The 18,491-nt window shown below is 38.5% G+C and overlaps 1 protein-coding gene and 3 long non-coding RNA genes across 6 annotated transcripts; 2 read left to right on the top strand and 2 right to left on the bottom strand.

Moving 5' to 3' along the window:
- The first annotated feature begins 1,342 nt into the window (after positions 1–1,342).
- LOC149679770 (85/88 kDa calcium-independent phospholipase A2-like) lies at positions 1,343–10,097 on the top strand. The gene is made up of 11 exons (XM_089835579.1): positions 1,343–2,231; positions 2,295–2,510; positions 2,569–2,746; positions 3,589–3,873; positions 3,932–4,373; positions 7,397–7,642; positions 7,712–7,862; positions 7,942–8,060; positions 8,167–8,315; positions 8,406–8,498; positions 9,677–10,097. Exons 1-11 carry the CDS (start codon positions 1,444–1,446, stop codon positions 9,890–9,892), a joined length of 2,883 nt encoding a protein of 960 aa, XP_089691705.1. The 5' UTR covers positions 1,343–1,443; the 3' UTR covers positions 9,893–10,097.
- On the bottom strand, positions 9,963–11,478 carry LOC149679769 (uncharacterized). The gene is made up of 2 exons (XR_016365893.1): positions 11,277–11,478; positions 9,963–10,966 (listed from the first exon to the last, which is right to left on the bottom strand). It is a non-coding gene; the product is annotated as an uncharacterized LOC149679769 (long non-coding RNA).
- Positions 11,479–12,564: 1,086 nt separating this feature from the next.
- On the top strand, positions 12,565–14,325 carry LOC149679768 (uncharacterized). Its single transcript, XR_016365892.1, has 2 exons — positions 12,565–12,891; positions 13,903–14,325. It is a non-coding gene; the product is annotated as an uncharacterized LOC149679768 (long non-coding RNA).
- Positions 14,319–17,735, bottom strand: LOC149679767 (uncharacterized). 3 transcript variants are annotated; one of them, XR_016365890.1, is made up of 4 exons: positions 17,667–17,734; positions 17,467–17,586; positions 14,871–16,427; positions 14,319–14,804 (listed from the first exon to the last, which is right to left on the bottom strand). It is a non-coding gene; the product is annotated as an uncharacterized LOC149679767 (long non-coding RNA). The 3 variants fall into 3 exon arrangements; XR_016365891.1 differs by having other exon boundaries at positions 14,871–16,408; positions 17,467–17,735; XR_016365889.1 differs by having other exon boundaries at positions 14,871–17,586.
- Between the last annotated feature and the right edge of the window lie 756 nt (positions 17,736–18,491).

The following is an 18,491-nucleotide window of genomic DNA, read 5'->3' as shown; positions in this document are numbered from 1 at the left end:
TAAAATGCGTAATCACTATAACTAAACTTTCTCTTTCAAAAGTTTCTGGGCATAAGTCCTTGTTAGAAACTTATAAGATGCGATAAGTGTGCATCGGCATAAGTCTATGTCGTAAACTCATCGAGGGGATTATCACTAAAAACTATCTGTTCTTCGATTCGCCGGAATATTAGAATTACAGCATAAGTAAATTTATACGGTTATAATTTAATCACTGTTTAGAGTAGGGAATCGAGGGGCTATTCACTCTGATTTTATGCACGGTAAATCATTTAAGCATTGAAAAAGATAGCGCTATTCACTCATTAGGGTAACGTATAGAGGGGTTATCCACTCATTAGGGTAGGGTATAGAGGGGCTATTCACTCGTACGATATGGCTACTATTACGAGCCCTTGGGCCGTCTTGTTATATTTATTTTCTTTTTATGTATGTGCTAATTTAATAGATAACGATTTTTCTACCGCGCTCCTCATGTGTTTCGTTCTCGTTCGGTAGCTATCGTCATCTATGCTATATTTGACTGGAACGTTTTTGGCGGTTAATTCAAATGTGGGTTTAGATAGAGCTAACATAGTGTTAAATGATGCGTTTGATCATTTTAGCATTGCTAAAGGTAATTCGAGGGGATAATCACTAAAATGCGTAATCACTATAACTAAACTTTCTCTGTCAAAAGTTTCTGGGCATAAGTCCTTGTTAGAAATTTATAAGATGCGATAAGTGTGCATCGGCATAAGTCTATGTTGTAAACTCATCGAGGGGATTATCACTAAAAACTATCTGTTCTTCGATTCGCCGGAATATTAGAATTACAGCATAAGTAAATTTATACGGTTATAATTTAATCACTGTTTAGAGTGGGGAATCGAGGGGCTATTCACTCTGATTTTATGCACGGTAAATCATTTAAGCATTGTAAAAGATAGCGCTATTCACTCATTAGGGTAAGGTATAGAGGGGTTATCCACTCATTAGGGTAGGGTATAGAGGGGCTATTCACTCGTACGATATGGCTACTATTACGAGCCCTTGGGCCGTCTTGTTTGGGCATTCTAATGATCTTCCCCTATTGGCGGTATTTTAAGTACAGAAAGCCAAAGAAAAACCCCGACAAAACCCAAGGTTCGTGGACAAAACCAGCCAACCCTTTTATTTCAAGCCAATATTTTTGAGAAGAAGCCCAATTGGCGGCTGGCTTTACAGCCCAATATGGCATCCCTGCTGCTGCTGTCAAAAGGTCACGCGAGGGACGTCATTATTCTGAAAGGTCAGATACAGATGGCGCTACGATAGCTGTCAGTCACTTTCTTGTTTACTTTTGCAATCATTGTTTGGATGTTCTTTGGTGTTTACCGCCACCGCCACTCTGCCCGATTATTATAAACAATATTAATTAATTAATTAATTACGGAAATTAAATCAAGAAAGACGATAATAAAAATGGCAACGCCGAAGAAAAAGGGTGTATCTTCAACATCGGAAGGCGGTAAACCTTATTTTAAAAATAATTTTAAGGGACAGATATTTCCGGGGAAACAGTTGATTATGAACGTTTTTGGTACACTATGCGAAGCCAATCCTAAAGAATCACTAAATCATATTGCTAAAAAGACTGCCGAAATGACGGGGGTATCGGTTCATAGTGTATGGAGGGCCAAACGCGAGTATACAGAGTGCGGGGGCAAGTTTCCCGCACCTATCGTAAAACGACCGAACGCTGTTGGCAAAAAAACTAGAATCAAAAAATACGACGAGACCGCGTTAAGTGCCATAAAAAGAAAGGTTAGCGAATTCCTAGCGAAAAACGAGATTCCTACGCGTAGTAAATTAATGGAAGCTGTTAATTCCGACCCAACGTGTCCTTCATTTCAAAGTTTGAGAACATTTGAGAGACTCATTAAAGACATGGGTTTTGATAGTAAATACAAGCTTCATAAACCAAAGGCTCCTCCTACCCCAAATCCGGCCAATTCCACGCCAACCGTTATAATGGCGCCTCGAAAAACCAATGTCCCCTTTGTGAGCAAGCCTGCCAAACCTAAAGTTATCGTAGACGATACTTATGAAGTTAAATTAACGCCTTCTGAACATTTTACTAACTGCGAAGTGGTTTACCGGGAAGATTTCCTCGTTTTATACGCCAGAACTGGCAAAGCTGGTAAAATTCACTATGAAATGGTAGTACACAAGGATATATGGCAGTCCGCTCATCCTTGTGCCACATATAGGTATACTTGTAGCGTTAGCGTTAATTTCATTGTGAAAATTGGGATTAACCTTTTAGTTTTTAGTTTATTTCGAACATTAGATAAGCCCGAAGCCATTGGTTTGTTCCTATTGTTGAAGCAAGTTCTACCGATCTTTCTGGCTTGCACACCAGAATTGATTACACGTGATAATTTACAAGAGCTTTGCAACACTGCCCGTAAAAAACCAACATGGACTTCCGCTCACATTGCCGCTTATTTGGGTTTTTTAGATTGTTTTAAACACGACGTTATCGCCAAGTACGACGTTTTAAAAACATGGTCGCGACTGTTTTAATTGATTTTGTTAAATTTGCAGGCAAGTCAATGATGTTTGTACTGAAACTTTGGTCACGCCTCTACACGTAGCTATCGAATGCCAAAGACTGCCTGCTATCCAAACGCTCATCAATTTGGATGCTAGATTAGATTTGTGTGATAAGAAAGGCGACACTATCTTCCATTACGCCGCCGTGACCACTCCTGACATCATAAGAGTTTCGTAGAAACCTTTTATTAGTCTCTAAACCTAACACTGGCGTTATTTTATAATATTAGGTCCATTTTTTCCGCACGTATTTACTTGTCGAGTCCCGCCTATTTACTGGTCGAGTCCCGCGTTTTTACTTGTCGAGTCCGGCGTTTTTACTTGTCGAGTCCGGCGTTTTTACTTGTCGAGTCCGGCGTTTTCGCTTGTCGAGTCCGGCGTTTTCGCTTGTCGAGTCCGGCGCTTTCGCTTGTCGAGTCCGGCGTTTTCGCTTGTCGAGTCCGGCGTTTTCGCTTGTCGAGTCCGGCGTTTTCGCTTGTCGAGTCCGGCGTTTTCGCTTGTCGAGTCCGGCGTTTTCGCTTGTCGAGTCCGTCGTATTCGCTTGTCGAGTCCGTCGTATTCGCTTGTCGAGTCCGTCGTATTCGCTGGTCGAGTCCGTCGTATTCGCTGGTCGAGTCCGTCGTATTCGCTGGTCGAGTCCGGCGTATTCGCTGGTCGAGTCCGGCGTATTCGCTGGTCGAGTCCGGCGTATTCGCTGGTCGAGTCCGGCGTATTCGCTGGTCGAGTCCGGCGTATTCGCTGGTCGAGTCCGGCGTATTCGCTGGTCGAGTCCGGCGTATTCGCTTGTCGAGTCCGGCGTATTCGCTGGTCGAGTCCGGCGTTTTTACTTGTCGAGTCCGGCGTTTTCGCTTGTCGAGTCCGGCGTATTCGCTTGTCGAGTCCGGCGCATTTCCTTGTCGAGTCCGGCGTATTTACTGGTGGAGTCCCGCGCATTTACTTGTCGAACCGAGTACTCACCACCTAAAATTAGGACTCACACGCCTCTAAATAATATGTTTTTTGGTTTTTCAGGCCCTTCTTTCATGGGATACTCCACCAATTATTAATAAAAGAAACCTCGTGGGTCACACGCCTATATATCTGGCTTGCTTAGCTAATAATCCCGATTGTGTTCGGGAATTATTAAGAGCTGGTGCTGATGTTAGTGTTCCTGGAGCTGCCGGAGATGGACCTCTTCAAGCCGCTGTCGAAGCTTCAAATTCATTGTGTGCCAAAGAGATTATGGACGTGTATCCTCTTTATGATAAAATCTCCAAAAATGGTGGAACACCCTTACATTGGGCTAAAACTACCGAGGTATTTGATAGATTTGAATAAAATGGTCGCGTGTCTTTGATCTCCGTAATTTCCTTAGTGTTTGGAGGCTTTGATTGAATTTGGTTGCCTATTAGACGCGAAAAACTATCAAGGAGACACCGCTCTTCACGTCATGGTGTCGCGTAATAGACTATCTTGCATTTTGGCCTTATTAAGCCACGGAGCCAATCCCGACCTCCCTGGTTGCGACGGAGGAACTCCTCTTCATATCGCCGTTAAAGTGGGAGACCCTTCAATTGTCCACGCTCTCGTTGTATTTGAAGCTAACCCTAATCTAGCCAACGCTGAAGGCGTAACTCCGCGTCATTTGGCAGCAACGGGAAATTACCCCAATAAGGAATATATTTTATATATATTACATTCCATTGGTGCTAAAAGATGTCCGAATATGTTCCCTGGTTGCGTTAGAGGTTGCGCCATCAATGGAGATCTAAATGGAATTGCTCCCGAGAAAATATCGCAATTGGGAATGCCAAAATGTAATATTGTCATTAAGACCAGTGGTGTGCGAGTCCCGTTTTTTTATGGTTTCGAGCCGAGTACGAGTATTTATCAAGTCCCACGTATTCACCTGTCGAGTCCCGCCTATTTACCTGTCGAGTCCCGCCTATTTACCTGTCGAGTCCCGCTTATTCACCTGTCGAGTCCCGAGTATTTACTATAGTCGAGTCCCGAGTATTTACTATAGTCGAGTCCCGAGTATTTACTATAGTCGAGTCCCGAGTATTTACTATAGTCGAGTCCCGAGTATTTACTATAGTCGAGTCCCGAGTATTTACTATAGTCGAGTCCCGAGTGTTTACTATAGTCGAGTCCCGAGTGTTTACTATAGTCGAGTCCCGAGTGTTTACTATAGTCGAGTCCCGAGTGTTTACTATAGTCGAGTCCCGAGTGTTTACTATAGTCGAGTCCCGAGTATTTACTATAGTCGAGTCCCGAGTATTTACTATAGTCGAGTCCCGAATATTTACTATAGTCGAGTCCCGAGTATTTACTATAGTCGAGTCCCGAATATTTACTATAGTCGAGTCCCGAGTATTTACTATAGTCGAGTCCCGAGTATTTACTATAGTCGAGTCCCGAATATTTACTATAGTCGAGTCCCGAGTATTTACTATAGTCGAGTCCCGAATATTTACTATAGTCGAGTCCCGAGTATTTACTATAGTCGAGTCCCGAGTATTTACTATAGTCGAGTCCCGAGTATTTACTATAGTCGAGTCCCGAGTATTTACTATAGTCGAGTCCCGAGTATTTACTATAGTCGAGTCCCGAATATTTACTATAGTCGAGTCCCGAATATTTACTATAGTCGAGTCCCGAGTATTTACTATAGTCGAGTCCCGAGTATTTACTATAGTCGAGTCCCGAGTATTTACTATAGTCGAGTCCCGAGTATTTACTATAGTCGAGTCCCGAGTGTTTACTATAGTCGAGTCCCGAGTGTTTACTATAGTCGAGTCCCGAGTGTTTACTATAGTCGAGTCCCGAGTATTTACTATAGTCGAGTCCCGAGTATTTACTATAGTCGAGTCCCGAATATTTACTATAGTCGAGTCCCGAGTATTTACTATAGTCGAGTCCCGAATATTTACTATAGTCGAGTCCCGAGTATTTACTATAGTCGAGTCCCGAGTATTAACTATAGTCGAGTCCCGAGTATTTACTATAGTCGAGTCCCGAGTATTTACTATAGTCGAGTCCCGAGTATTTACTATAGTCGAGTCCCGAGTATTAACTATAGTCGAGTCCCGAGTATTTACTATAGTCGAGTCCCGAGTATTTACTATAGTCGAGTCCCGAGTATTTACTATAGTCGAGTCCCGAGTATTTACTATAGTCGAGTCCCGAGTGTTTACTATAGTCGAGTCCCGAATATTTACTATAGTCGAGTCCCGAATATTTACTATAGTCGAGTCCCGAATATTTACTATAGTCGAGTCCCGAGTATTTACTATAGTCGAGTCCCGAGTATTTACTATAGTCGAGTCCCGAGTATTTACTATAGTCGAGTCCCGAGTATTTACTATAGTCGAGTCCCGAGTATTTACTATAGTCGAGTCCCGAGTATTTACCCGTCGAGTCCCGAGTATTTACCCGTCGAGTCCCGAGTATTTACCCGTCGAGTCCCGAGTATTTACTATAGTCGAGTCCCGAGTATTTACCATAGTCGAGTCCCGAGTATTTACCATAGTCGAGTCCCGAGTATTTACCATAGTCGAGTCCCGAGTATTTACCATAGTCGAGTCCCGAGTATTTACTATAGTCGAGTCCCGAGTATTTACTATAGTCGAGTCCCGAGTATTTACTATAGTCGAGTCCCGAGTATTTACTATAGTCGAGTCCCGAGTATTTACTATAGTCGAGTCCCGAGTATTTACTATAGTCGAGTCCCGAGTATTTACTATAGTCGAGTCCCGAGTATTTACTATAGTCGAGTCCCGAATATTTACTATAGTCGAGTCCCGAGTATTTACTATAGTCGAGTCCCGAGTATTTACTATAGTCGAGTCCCGAGTATTTACTATAGTCGAGTCCCGAGTATTTACTATAGTCGAGTCCCGAATATTTACTATAGTCGAGTCCCGAATATTTACTATAGTCGAGTCCCGAGTATTTACTATAGTCGAGTCCCGAGTATTTACTATAGTCGAGTCCCGAGTATTTACTATAGTCGAGTCCCGAGTATTTACTATAGTCGAGTCCCGAGTGTTTACTATAGTCGAGTCCCGAGTGTTTACTATAGTCGAGTCCCGAGTGTTTACTATAGTCGAGTCCCGAGTGTTTACTATAGTCGAGTCCCGAGTATTTACTATAGTCGAGTCCCGAGTATTTACTATAGTCGAGTCCCGAATATTTACTATAGTCGAGTCCCGAGTATTTACTATAGTCGAGTCCCGAATATTTACTATAGTCGAGTCCCGAGTATTTACTATAGTCGAGTCCCGAGTATTTACCCGTCGAGTCCCGAGTATTTACCCGTCGAGTCCCGAGTATTTACCCGTCGAGTCCCGAGTATTTACTATAGTCGAGTCCCGAGTATTTACCATAGTCGAGTCCCGAGTATTTACCATAGTCGAGTCCCGAGTATTTACCATAGTCGAGTCCCGAGTATTTACCATAGTCGAGTCCCGAGTATTTACCATAGTCGAGTCCCGAGTATTTACTATAGTCGAGTCCCGAGTATTTACTATAGTCGAGTCCCGAGTATTTACTATAGTCGAGTCCCGAGTATTTACTATAGTCGAGTCCCGAGTATTTACTATAGTCGAGTCCCGAGTATTTACTATAGTCGAGTCCCGAGTATTTACTATAGTCGAGTCCCGAGTATTTACCCGTCGAGTCCCGAGTATTTACCCGTCGAGTCCGGCGTATTTACCCGTCGAGTCCGGCGTATTCACCCGTCGAGTCCCGCGTATTTACCTGTCGCACACCACTTATTAAGACGCCATAAAAAGCGCGAATATAGCTAAATTCTTAATAATTTATTACCCGATCCTAGTGTATGATGGATTGTTGGGTTTGGCGGCAGTCGCTACAGCTCTCTCCAAGAAGGAATCATTATCCTTGAACCATCCTGGTCATTCCTGTCGCGTTTTATGCCTCGATGGAGGTGGCGTTCGAGTTTTGATATTAATTCAGGTATTGGCGGCTCTAGAAGCGACTTTAGGTGCTCCCGTAATGAAACATTTCGATTGGGTCGCTGGAACTGGGACTGGTGGAGTTTTAGCCTTGAATTTAGTTTTGGGTACAAACATATCTTATTTTAAAGTTATTTTCAAGGCTTTAAAACACTAATTTCGGCTTAAATTTCAAGGAAAATCCCTTAGAGAATGTCGAGGGATTTTCTTTAGATTAAAAGAGAAATTGTTCCCGGGTTTGCAAAACTACGATCAAGATTCGTTGGAATATTTTCTTAGGAAAATATTCGGGGATACTTTAGCCATGTCTGATATTAAATTCGGAAAGTACGACGTGTTAATTACTTTTACTTCATTAGTAATTAGTAATTGCACAAAATATATTGATAATTAAATTAATTTTAAGAATCATGTTATCGGGAGTTTTATCGGATCGTCAACCTTCCGAACTTCATCTTTTCCGAAACTATTCCGCTCCTGCTAGAATTTTGGGGCAAAATATTCCAACTGGTTTGGAATGCTCAGGTTAATTATTAATTAGTTTGTCTTAATTACAGTCATTTTATTAATTAATGTTAATTAAATTAATTAATTAATTAATAAAATGACTGTAATGTTAATTAAATTACAGGACAGTTAATTTGGCAAGTTGCCTTAGCGGCTTGTAATGGATATCTACAAACGCCCGAGAAATATCAACAAGCCGTTGTTATTTCGACTAATCCGACTTTAGACACATTAACGGAAATTCACGAGCGAAATTTGGCGCTTAAAGCAACTGTAAGTTAATTGTGTTTCTAGTTAATTATTTTTTAGGGTTAATTAACTTCATTTATTTATTTATAATTAAAAATCTTTTTTTTTTGTCAGAATCAAGATGATAAAAACGAATCCATTGACGTTATTGTATCATTGGGTACCGGTGTTTTACCCATTTCCGCCTCGCTACCAATATTGGATAAAGTATTGTTCTTTTATTGTTCCGTGGTTGATTGTGTTAAGAGTATGGGCGTGCGTTTTTAGGTTTAGAGTCCCCGTTTTTTAGGTTTCGAGTCCCCGTTTTTTAGGTTTTGAGTCCCCGTTTTTTAGGTTTCGAGTCCCCGTTTTTTAGGTTTCGAGTCCCCGTTTTTTAGGTTTCGAGTCCCCGTTTTTTAGGTTTCGAGTCGCCGTTTTTTAGGCGTGCGAGTCCCCTTTTTTTAGGTTTCGAGTCCCCTTTTTTTAGGTTTCGAGTCCCCGTTTTTTAGGTTTCGAGTCCCCGTTTTTTAGGTTTCGAGTCGCCGTTTTTTAGGTTTCGAGTCCCCGTTTTTTAGGTTTCGAGTCCCCGTTTTTTAGGTTTCGAGTCCCCGTTTTTTAGCTTTAGAGTCCCAGTTTTTTATGTTTCGAGTCCCCGTGTTTTAGTTTTAGAGTCCCCGTTTTTTAGGTTTCGAGTCCCCGTTTTTTAGGTTTCGAGTCCCCGTTTTTTAGGTTTCGAGTCCCCGTTTTTTAGGTTTCGAGTCTCCGTTTTTTAGTAAAGGAGTCCCCGTTTTTTAGTAAAGGAGTCCCCGTTTTTTAGTAAAGGAGTCCCCGTTTTTTAGGTTTCGAGTCCACGTTTTTTAGGTTTCGAGTCCCCGTTTTTTAGGTTTAGAGTCCCCGTTTTTTAGGTTTAGAGTCCCCGTTTTTTAGGTTTAGAGTCCCCGTTTTTTAGGTTTAGAGTCCCCGTTTTTTAGGTTTCGAGTCCCCGTTTTTTAGGTTTCGAGTCCCCGTTTTTTAGCTTTCGAGTCCCCGTTTTTTAGCTTTCGAGTCCCCGTTTTTTAGCTTTCGAGTCCCCGTTTTTTAGCTTTCGAGTCCCCGTTTTTTAGCTTTCGAGTCCCCGTTTTTTAGCTTTCGAGTCCCCGTTTTTTAGCTTTCGAGTCCCCGTTTTTTAGGTTTCGAGTCCTTGTTTTTTAGGTTTAGAGTCCCCGTTTTTTAGCTTTCGAGTCCCCGTTTTTTAGCTTTCGAGTCTCCGTTTTTTAGGTTTCGAGTCGCCGTTTTTTAGTTTTAGAATCCCCGTTTCGAGCCCGACTCGGACTCGAGCTCTAGTACCCGCACAGACGTAGTTACGAGATTGAAACGAGTGACTCAGTTGAATAAGTTGTAATTTTCTTTGAATTAATTGTGAAAAGGTAACGCAAGCGGAAAGCAGAGTTGTTGAACGAGCTCAAGCTTGGTGTTCCATGATTGGTGTTCCTCATTTTCGTTTAAATCCTCCGTTAACGGAAAGTGTCGTTTACGAAGAAACGGATGATCACATTTTGGTCCGAATTTTATGGGAAACAGCCGTTTATTTGAACAGTAGGAAAACGGAATTGCTGGAACTAGCCATGCTTCTTAAACAATGATCAATTGATCAATTCATTAATCATTAATAGTTATTTTTCCATCGTCCATCGCTAAGAAATATCTCTACAATTTTAGTCTTAGTAATATCATCATTTTAATCTACGATAATCATATTTTTCATTATAATAAATAAATACACAACGCGAGAATGTTTTGTTGTAATAATGAAAATCAACAAATAAAGAATCTTTTTAATACAACTGATCTTTGTCTATAGTTTTTTCCCCAAGTACGTTTTTGTGAGTAATTGCGTAAGTTCATAAGATATGTTCCAAAAGTTTGCCACTGGTGATGCTGGACATACTCTCCTTAGCAAACGCTTCTGGGCGTAAGTCCTTGTTGAAAATTTATAAGACGCGATAAGCATGCCTGGGGATAAGTCTATGTTGTAAACTAAAACTTTCAGAACGTTTATTATTAACTAGCCGTTACTGGCGGCGTCGCTCGCGTGTAATAAGAACTTCCATCTAAAATGATTTAAAGAATGTGTAGATTTTACTGATGACTAATATTTTTGTAGCACCCTAATAGCGAAGGCACTCGGCACAGTCCGTCAGCCCGTCGGGATATTTTTTATTACTTTTCACGCGGACATTATTCCAGAAAGAAGGGTTTTTAAGTTTTTGGCCGCCATTTAAAAAGATGGCAACAAATCGAACCCAAAAGAACTTTCAGCCCGTCTATAGGTTAAAGGAAACCATTGTACTAAATATTTGTGAAATCGGTTGAAACGTGCGGACTTTATTGCATAGAGAATATTTTCTTACATTTCTGGGCGCCATTTTAAAAGATGGCGAAAAATCGAAAACGAAAGACCATTCAGCCCGTCTTAACGTTAAAGCAAACCAGTGTACTAAATATTTGTGAAATCAGTTGAAACGTGCGGACTTTGTTGCATAGAGAAGAGTTTTTACATTTCTGGGCGCCATTTTTTAAGATGGCGGCGGATTGGAAAAATCTTTCTTAGTACGCGCCTACTACATATTTGTAACGTTCCTGCAAATTTTCAGCCTTCTAGGGCAAGCGGTTTGGGCTGGGCGTTGATTATCAGTCAGTCTGTCAGTCAGTCAGGACTTTGATTTATATAGATATAGATTGAGCGTTACGTGTGTCATCATTAAAGGCAACGAGTCGAGGGGCTATTCACTAATGAAAATTTTCGATCATTCATGATTTTCATTTATTTATGCTACGGCTTGTTCCCTGTGCCACAGTCAGGAAGGTAATCATGCACTATTCTGGGATAAAGGAGGGCTTCTCGTATTAAACAGTGGAGCAAGTTTCAACGAAGTTTACTTTTCATTTTTATATCTATATACTTTTGCTAATAGAAGTTTTAAAAAACGACCGTAATCCAAGTAACAATTCACAACTCTTGCTTACGTAGACTTTGACTTATAACATATACTTATGGTCAGATAACTTGTAGAGTTGTAGCATAGACAACTTATAGATTTTGACTTTTGCCCGGACATCTTAGATCTAGTGTACAATGGGCGACCATGCCAATGCCGGAATACCGAAAAGGTTCAGAGTGCCGAACTATAGGGGTTAAATGTATAATGTATTTCCTACGAGCCCCTGTAGAACTGTTACCCGCAATACACTGATGTACGATTCTTATTTTAAAATTCGTAACTTCCATAATCCTGTTCAATTGAGTAGTTTTTAGGAAAAGGTTATATTTCTTAGTCCCTTAGGATCTGTTAATAATATAAATTTTCTGTTTTATTTTCAGTATCTGTACGCAACATTGAGAAGTTGCGCGTTTATAAAAAATATATTTATTATTAATCTCTTTCATAAAATCGAATGTAACTGATGGAATATATTTCAAAATAAAATCCTCCATGAATATTTATAATAATAATATAATATTTTCTTTTACTTGTAAGCATACTAATTATAGTTAGTGGCACATGATTCTTAATAAACAGAATAAATGACTTTATCCAATGAAAATTTTGCATACATTATCAAAGTTATAGTGAAGGATTTTATTAGAAGCTCATTAAACCGAAGCGTGACATAGCAGCCACGGCACGAACTAATGCTTAAAGCATATACTTTAGCTAGTGCTGGTTACATAAAAGTGTTTGTGTATTTGTGTGGTAGTGAACGGATTAATCAAACCCGGTCACGTGACATGACGTCATGTCACGTGACCTATGACGTCAAATCACGTTACCTATGACGTCAAATCACGTTACCTATGACGTCATGTCACGTGACCTATGACGTCATATCACGTTACCTATGACGTCATATCACGTTACCTATGACGTCATAGGTAACGTGACTTATGACGTCATATCACGTGACTTATGACGTCAAATCACGCTACCTATGACGTCATGTCACGTGACTTCTGACGTCAAATCACGTGACCTATGACGTCATGTCACGAGAACTAGGACGTCAGATCACGTGACCTATGACGTCAGATCACGAGACCTATGACGTCATATCACGTGACCTATGACGTCACTGAGATAATTGACTTGTGACGTCACGACAGATGTTAATGGTAATAGGTAATGACTAGCCTTCATTCATTTAATTAGGCCTAGCGTTCATTCATTTAGTAGGCCTAGCGTTCATTCATTTAGTAGGCCTAGCGGTGTTCAGCTATTTGAATTTTGTGCCTAGGATATGGCGCACCCGAGTCCGCGAATAGGAGCTTTTAGCGCCCCCCGACGTCGGAAATTTACTTAGTTGAAAGTTACTCGACGGCCGGCTCATTCGTTGCCTGGAAGCGGTCGAGGAAAGTCGCTTGGAAAAACCTTTCTCGCTCAGCTGATCATTACGGGTCAGCCGGTTCATTCGTCCCTGGAAGCCGTTCAAGCAGGTCGCTTGGAAAAACGGTTCCCGCTTTTGAGGTCGATTCTTGATCGTTCCGCCATTTCCCTGATCGTTTTTGCCGAGGAAGCAAGCTGAATTCGACGCTCTTCAACTTACTTGGCGGCCATTGCTTCGCCTCGTGGTGCTTTAACAGTCCGTAAGCCTAACCTTTACAATAATCCAAACTCATCTAGCTCCCCTTAAATTATTTATTTTATTTCAAGTTGCCAAATTAATTAGCTAAAGTTAAATGTTAGTGAATTTTATTTATTTACTAAAAATCAAGTACCATAAATGAAATTTTACAACGAGATCTTGGACAAGAGAGAATCCCTTAATAATTAGTTTAGGGACTATTATTTAAAGATATTAAACGGGGTACGTAATTAATTAAGAGATATATCGCGACAGATTTTCGGAAATCAAGTCCCGCCGAACACGAGGACCGTTGCCCTAAGCCTAATTAAGCCTTGTCGCATTTAAACTCTAGTTATTTACGGGGCCTACCTGTGGGAATAGTTTTAAAATTAAATAAATAGCAGGGGTTTAACTCAAATTAGTTTAGGGGCTATCATTAATAAATTTAGAGATAAAGCGACAGATTTTCGAAAATCAAGTCCCGCCCGCAGAGATAGTTTTAAGACACGTGGACGTTTGCCCTAAGCCTAAGTTCAGCCTTGTCCTATTTCAACTCAAGTTTTTGTTTATGGGTTAGGTTTTCCTAAAAATTGGCGAAGAAGATATTTTAAATTATTATTCTATTAAAAGGGGCAAGCAATTTAGTTTAAATAAATGTCAGGTGTTCCTAAAATTAAGGGGATGTTTTAAATTATTTTCATTATTAAGTTACATAATTTAATTTTAAATAAAGGGCCGATTTTCTTAAAGCTATTTTCTATACAATTTTGGGATTTAGCTAGCGAGAGCGTTTAATTCGGGGTGGATTTCACGGTAGTCGAGTCTGTCTTTAATTTAGGGTGGCAATTAGTTGGTGTAGTCGAGTCTTTCTTTAATTTAGGGTGGCAATTAGTTCGTCTCCATTTATAATTTTGGGAGCCATTTTTTTTTTAATTAAGGGCAAGCTTTTCTTAAATTGTTTAAATCTACGAGATTACTTTGTTAGTAGGCAATAGTTAAATATGTGTTATTAATATGTTTTAATTTATAGATGTGGATGATTTTCTTGGATTTTTCTGTCGCTGGTCATTCCGACACGTATCCTTCAGATGACTTTGTTCCGATTGACACAAAACGAAGCTGTTCTGGACTCGCTATGTATCATTCCTGATGACTCGCTTCGTTGGATTCACGTTACACGTCTTCTGGACTTGCTCTTTCGCTCAGCGCTGACTTAAAGATATGGAGGACATCATCGAAGCTAGAAGACGCAAAATACATCTTTTTACTTGCAAATTTTTCATGTAACCACTTATCTTAATTTTTTTCGTGGAAATTTTATTTGTAACTCCTTATTATTTTTTTCGCGTTCAAACTTTAACTTACAAACCTCTTTAATATTTTTTTGTTCGAAATTTTTGTAAACACTTTGGTTTTTTTGTTTTTTATTGAATAAATTTTGCCTTAAACCTCGTTCTTTCTTTTCTTGAATTTTTAATATACTAGACTTGGTTTCGATTTTTTAGCCTCTGGACTTGGGGGGGGGGGGATATTTTTAGGCCCCTTTTTAAGCTTTTTACTAAATAAAAAAGCAAAAACATTACAAAAAAAAATTTTTATATTAAAAAAATATTTTTTATAAAAAAAAACTAAAAATTTATAAAAAAATTAATAAAAATACAAAAAAAGCACGCAAAAAAGGTCAAAAAAATGATTATAAGTCCAGCGATTGTTTTTTTCGTTCCATCCCTAGTATCGAAACTTTAAGCTATACGTACTGAACCACCCCCCACGTAAGCCTTGCGGGCCCAATTTAAATTTAACAAGTCCCCTGTTTAACTCGGGAATTATTAAATTTAAACTAAGGCCCGCTGTGGAGCCCCCAAAACCAGGAAACTTCGTCCTTAGCATGGGATTTCCAATGAGAGTCCACTCGCAGACGTCCACTTCTTCCTGCGCAAGAAAAATTCGAATTATTATTTGGAAAAAATTACACATGCGGAACTTCAAATTAATTACCTTAATATGAAAATCCACAAAAGTATTCTCGCATGATATAAGGCAAAGTGTTCCAGCATAAGATAAATTACTATTATTTGACATAAATGGCACGCGCAACATTAAACTAAATACCTTAATAGAAAAATAATACCATAACTCTAAAGAAAATGTTAGCCTCACGAGGCCTTATTTTTAATGAATCTAAAACTGTTTTTATGATTATTGAACCTAAAAAATTAAGAGGTACAACGCAAGACATAATCAAACTTGGGTCCCTAGATATATCACGGGTAAAATCATATAAATATATCGGAACCATCATAGATGAAAAGTTAGATTTTATTGATCACATTGAATATGTACTAAATAAGGTAAATAAGAGACTCTGGCTCGTCCATCCACTTTATAAATGTTTGAACATTCAAAGTAAAATTACGCTACATAAATCTATGATCCAACCCATCTTTAATTACGGTAATTTATTTTACAATATTGGCCCCAAAAAATACTTACATAGACTTCAAATTATACATAATAAATGTGCCAAATTAATATTACTCCGAAATAAGAGATCATCTGCCACAGAGGCTCTTAAAAACCTAAATTGGATGACCCTATCTCAAGAATATGAATATCAGCTATTAGTACTAATGTATAAAATCTATAATAATCAAATGCCAAAGTATATCCTTGATATGTTTCATTTAGTCGATCATAACTATAATACCCGCATAAATCTTAAAACCTTTGTTCTGCCATCAAAATTAACGACAACCAACTTGAAAAGTTTAAAAAACAGGGGAATCCAATCTTGGAATAACTTACCATGTGATATAAAAAATATAGCTAACATTAATGAGTTTAAGAGAGATGTAAAACAGCATATTTTTAATGTTTAACAATTAATTTAACTAACGGACCCCTTTGTAAACCAGTTTCGACTGAACAGGGATATCCAATAAAGCTTTAATTATTATTATTAAAAACCTAAGCCTTGCCTTAAATCCGCTTAAAATATTGATTACTTTTAAAGGACAAAGCGTATAAGCAACCTTCTACCTTAAACATAAATAAGAAATTTATTTAGATCCTAAAAAACTCCCTCAACGAGTTACCAACCGCTTTTTCCTCTAAAAATAATAAATAAAACCATAAACTAGATACCCTAATACCGCAAAGGGAATCTCAACCTTGTTTTAAAATGTTTAAAATCCTGATTACGTTCAATAATTTTAAAAGAGAGGGCTAGGACCAGTTTTTCACCTATTCCATAATTAAGCACTTTATTTATATCCTGGCGTAAATCCCTTAAACGACCAGACACTAGCGCTTCCCTTCTAAAACTAAATATAATAAAAACGATAAACTAAGTACCCTGAAATGTTTCACACGCTGTCTAAATAGTTTTCGTAAAGAGATTCCCTTTCAACGGATACAATCAAAATGTAGACCTGAATTAGAAATGGAATTGTTATGGGTTATTGACCCTATAAATGCTGCATGCCATTTTGTCAAAATTAATAGTAATTCATTCTAGAATCCAACATAAATTGTTCCTTTGAAAACAGATAATAGCTAAAATAAAATTCAAACAATTACTACAATTCAAAATTACCATCATCTTAAATGGCACAAGTACTTTAGAATAACATTAATTTCACTTCCAAATAAATCATTTAACATAACTAGAAAAATAAATATTATATCCCTATTAATACGGTTTAGGGTTAATCTTCAAATATTTATCAATTAAGGGCACAAATAATCATATTGAATTACTTTTAAAGCGACTAAAAAAGATTGAATAGTAGGACCAAGAATAAATTCATGGTACAATTAACTAGGAAGTTTAGCTAAGAAGATTCAAAAATATAATAAGATTAATTTCAAATAAACGTTAATCATGAATACTGTGCCATTTTACGATAAAAGACTACAGCTAAAAATCCTTAGGGCTTGCTAAAAATTAAGGATATGAAAGATTCTAATCTAATCAAAATCCTCGAACTAAACTTCTAAATTCTTTCCAAGAAGCTGTTTCGATACCGTTCAACAACTAGTAACTACACAAATAGTGCTGTTACAGTGAACACAAACTGAACTTACACTAATACTAACACCAATTTATAGGTGGCATCAAACTTTGATAAGCAAATGAAGTCCTAAATTGAGCATACTGGGTTGACGTATTAATGATATGATTGCCATTTTACCAATAATACTTAGGATATTGGCGCAAAAGTCATCTCTAAGGCTATCCTCCTTTACTGGGAGGCTAATAAAAATCATTCGTGGGTTATCAACTTCTAAAAGTATCTCGATATGACTGCTAGCTTTACAACTGCCATTAAAAACCATCCATGGACCGCTAACCGCTATCATCCATTTATTTATTAGCTAATATTAATAGAGTCTATCAAACTTGCTAAAGAAATGCAAATTGCGCCAACGGTTCACTTGATATTATAGCAAAGTTTCATGCTCAAAATACCGCAACATGGATAACTTCATGTTCACATCCCAAAGGCAGTAATTTGTACGGTTTGACTAATAAACTCGCAACCCTTATACTCTTGACATTGACAAAATTTGGAGTTTGAAAATTAGTACTTACTTTAATTACTCAGCAAGTCCTACTACTACTAAGCCTTGGCCATCATCACAGCTAAGCCTAACCTCGTGGAGGCAATTTACGAACTCGGATTTTAGCATGATTTTCGCAGATTTTCAACGCCTAATTTACATTATAATTAATGAACATACCTTTTCACTTTAAATACGATTAAAAATTATAATAAAAAAGTAATAAATTACCAAATTAGGGGTATTTTAGCCAGACTTGAGGAGAATCCTGAAACATCGACGACGAACCATCCTCGAGCAGACGACCGTGTTTTAGCCTACTCGATCACGCGGTCAACGACGTGGATCGGGTAAACCATTACCGTGTCCATTCGCTCACGCAACATTGTGCCACCATAGAGCAATATAATATGAGGTATAAAATAAATTTAAGGCCATTTATTTGAACTTATGTTTTACTCCATTAAAACTACTCCACGGAAATGGGAACTTTCCTTGCCACTGCAATGATACTTCTCAATGGAAAATACCGATAGAAACGTCAACGGTTTTTCTGGTGAAAGTACCCGTTTGCGTTTTACAATTGCAATATTCACGAGGAGTAGTTTTAATGGAGTGAAAACAAGTTTCCATTTATTGCCACCATAGAGAAATATTAAATGAGTCATAAATACATTTAAGGCAATTTATTAAAACTCTTATTAAGGTATAAAAATAGGGTATATCTCGCCTCCCTCACAGTGAAATCTGTTAAAATTTACACCAATTAAAAAACGACGAAGCAGAATTGAAGTACTACACTCGGTGGTTAATTTTGCAGTCCATCTTCTCCTATTTAGTCTGAATTACTAAGCCTTTGACTGCGCCTCACCAGGCGTCGCTTTACCTCGAATCTATGACCTACCTCACTCACTTCAAAATTACAAGCTCCAGTTTCTAAGTTACCAGTGACAAACTTATGGGGAACATATCTTATGAGCTTATGCTACTATTAAAAAGTAACTGTCCTTGACTGTTGATTATCAGTCACATAGGACTTTAAAAAAAGAACAACCA

Source organism: Phalangium opilio, unplaced genomic scaffold (genome assembly GCF_054372755.1).
Source record: "Phalangium opilio isolate 3A_F unplaced genomic scaffold, DU_Popi_V2 ptg000041l_1, whole genome shotgun sequence".
Taxonomy (NCBI): domain Eukaryota; kingdom Metazoa; phylum Arthropoda; class Arachnida; order Opiliones; family Phalangiidae; genus Phalangium; species Phalangium opilio.
Note: the sequence above shows the minus strand (reverse complement) of the source record. Positions and strands in the feature narration are given on the sequence as shown.

What these genes read in the sequence shown, in the direction of transcription:
- LOC149679770 (XM_089835579.1), top strand. Translation starts at nt 1,444, where the DNA reads ATGGCAACGCCGAAGAAAAAGGGTGTATCTTCAACATCGGAAGGCGGT. An exon ending in TCTGATATTAAATTCGGAAA is followed by an intron (nt 7,863 to 7,941) that starts GTACGACGTGTT and finishes ATTAATTTTAAG; the next exon opens with AATCATGTTATCGGGAGTTT. An exon ending in ATTTGGCGCTTAAAGCAACT is followed by an intron (nt 8,316 to 8,405) that starts GTAAGTTAATTG and finishes TTTTTTTGTCAG; the next exon opens with AATCAAGATGATAAAAACGA.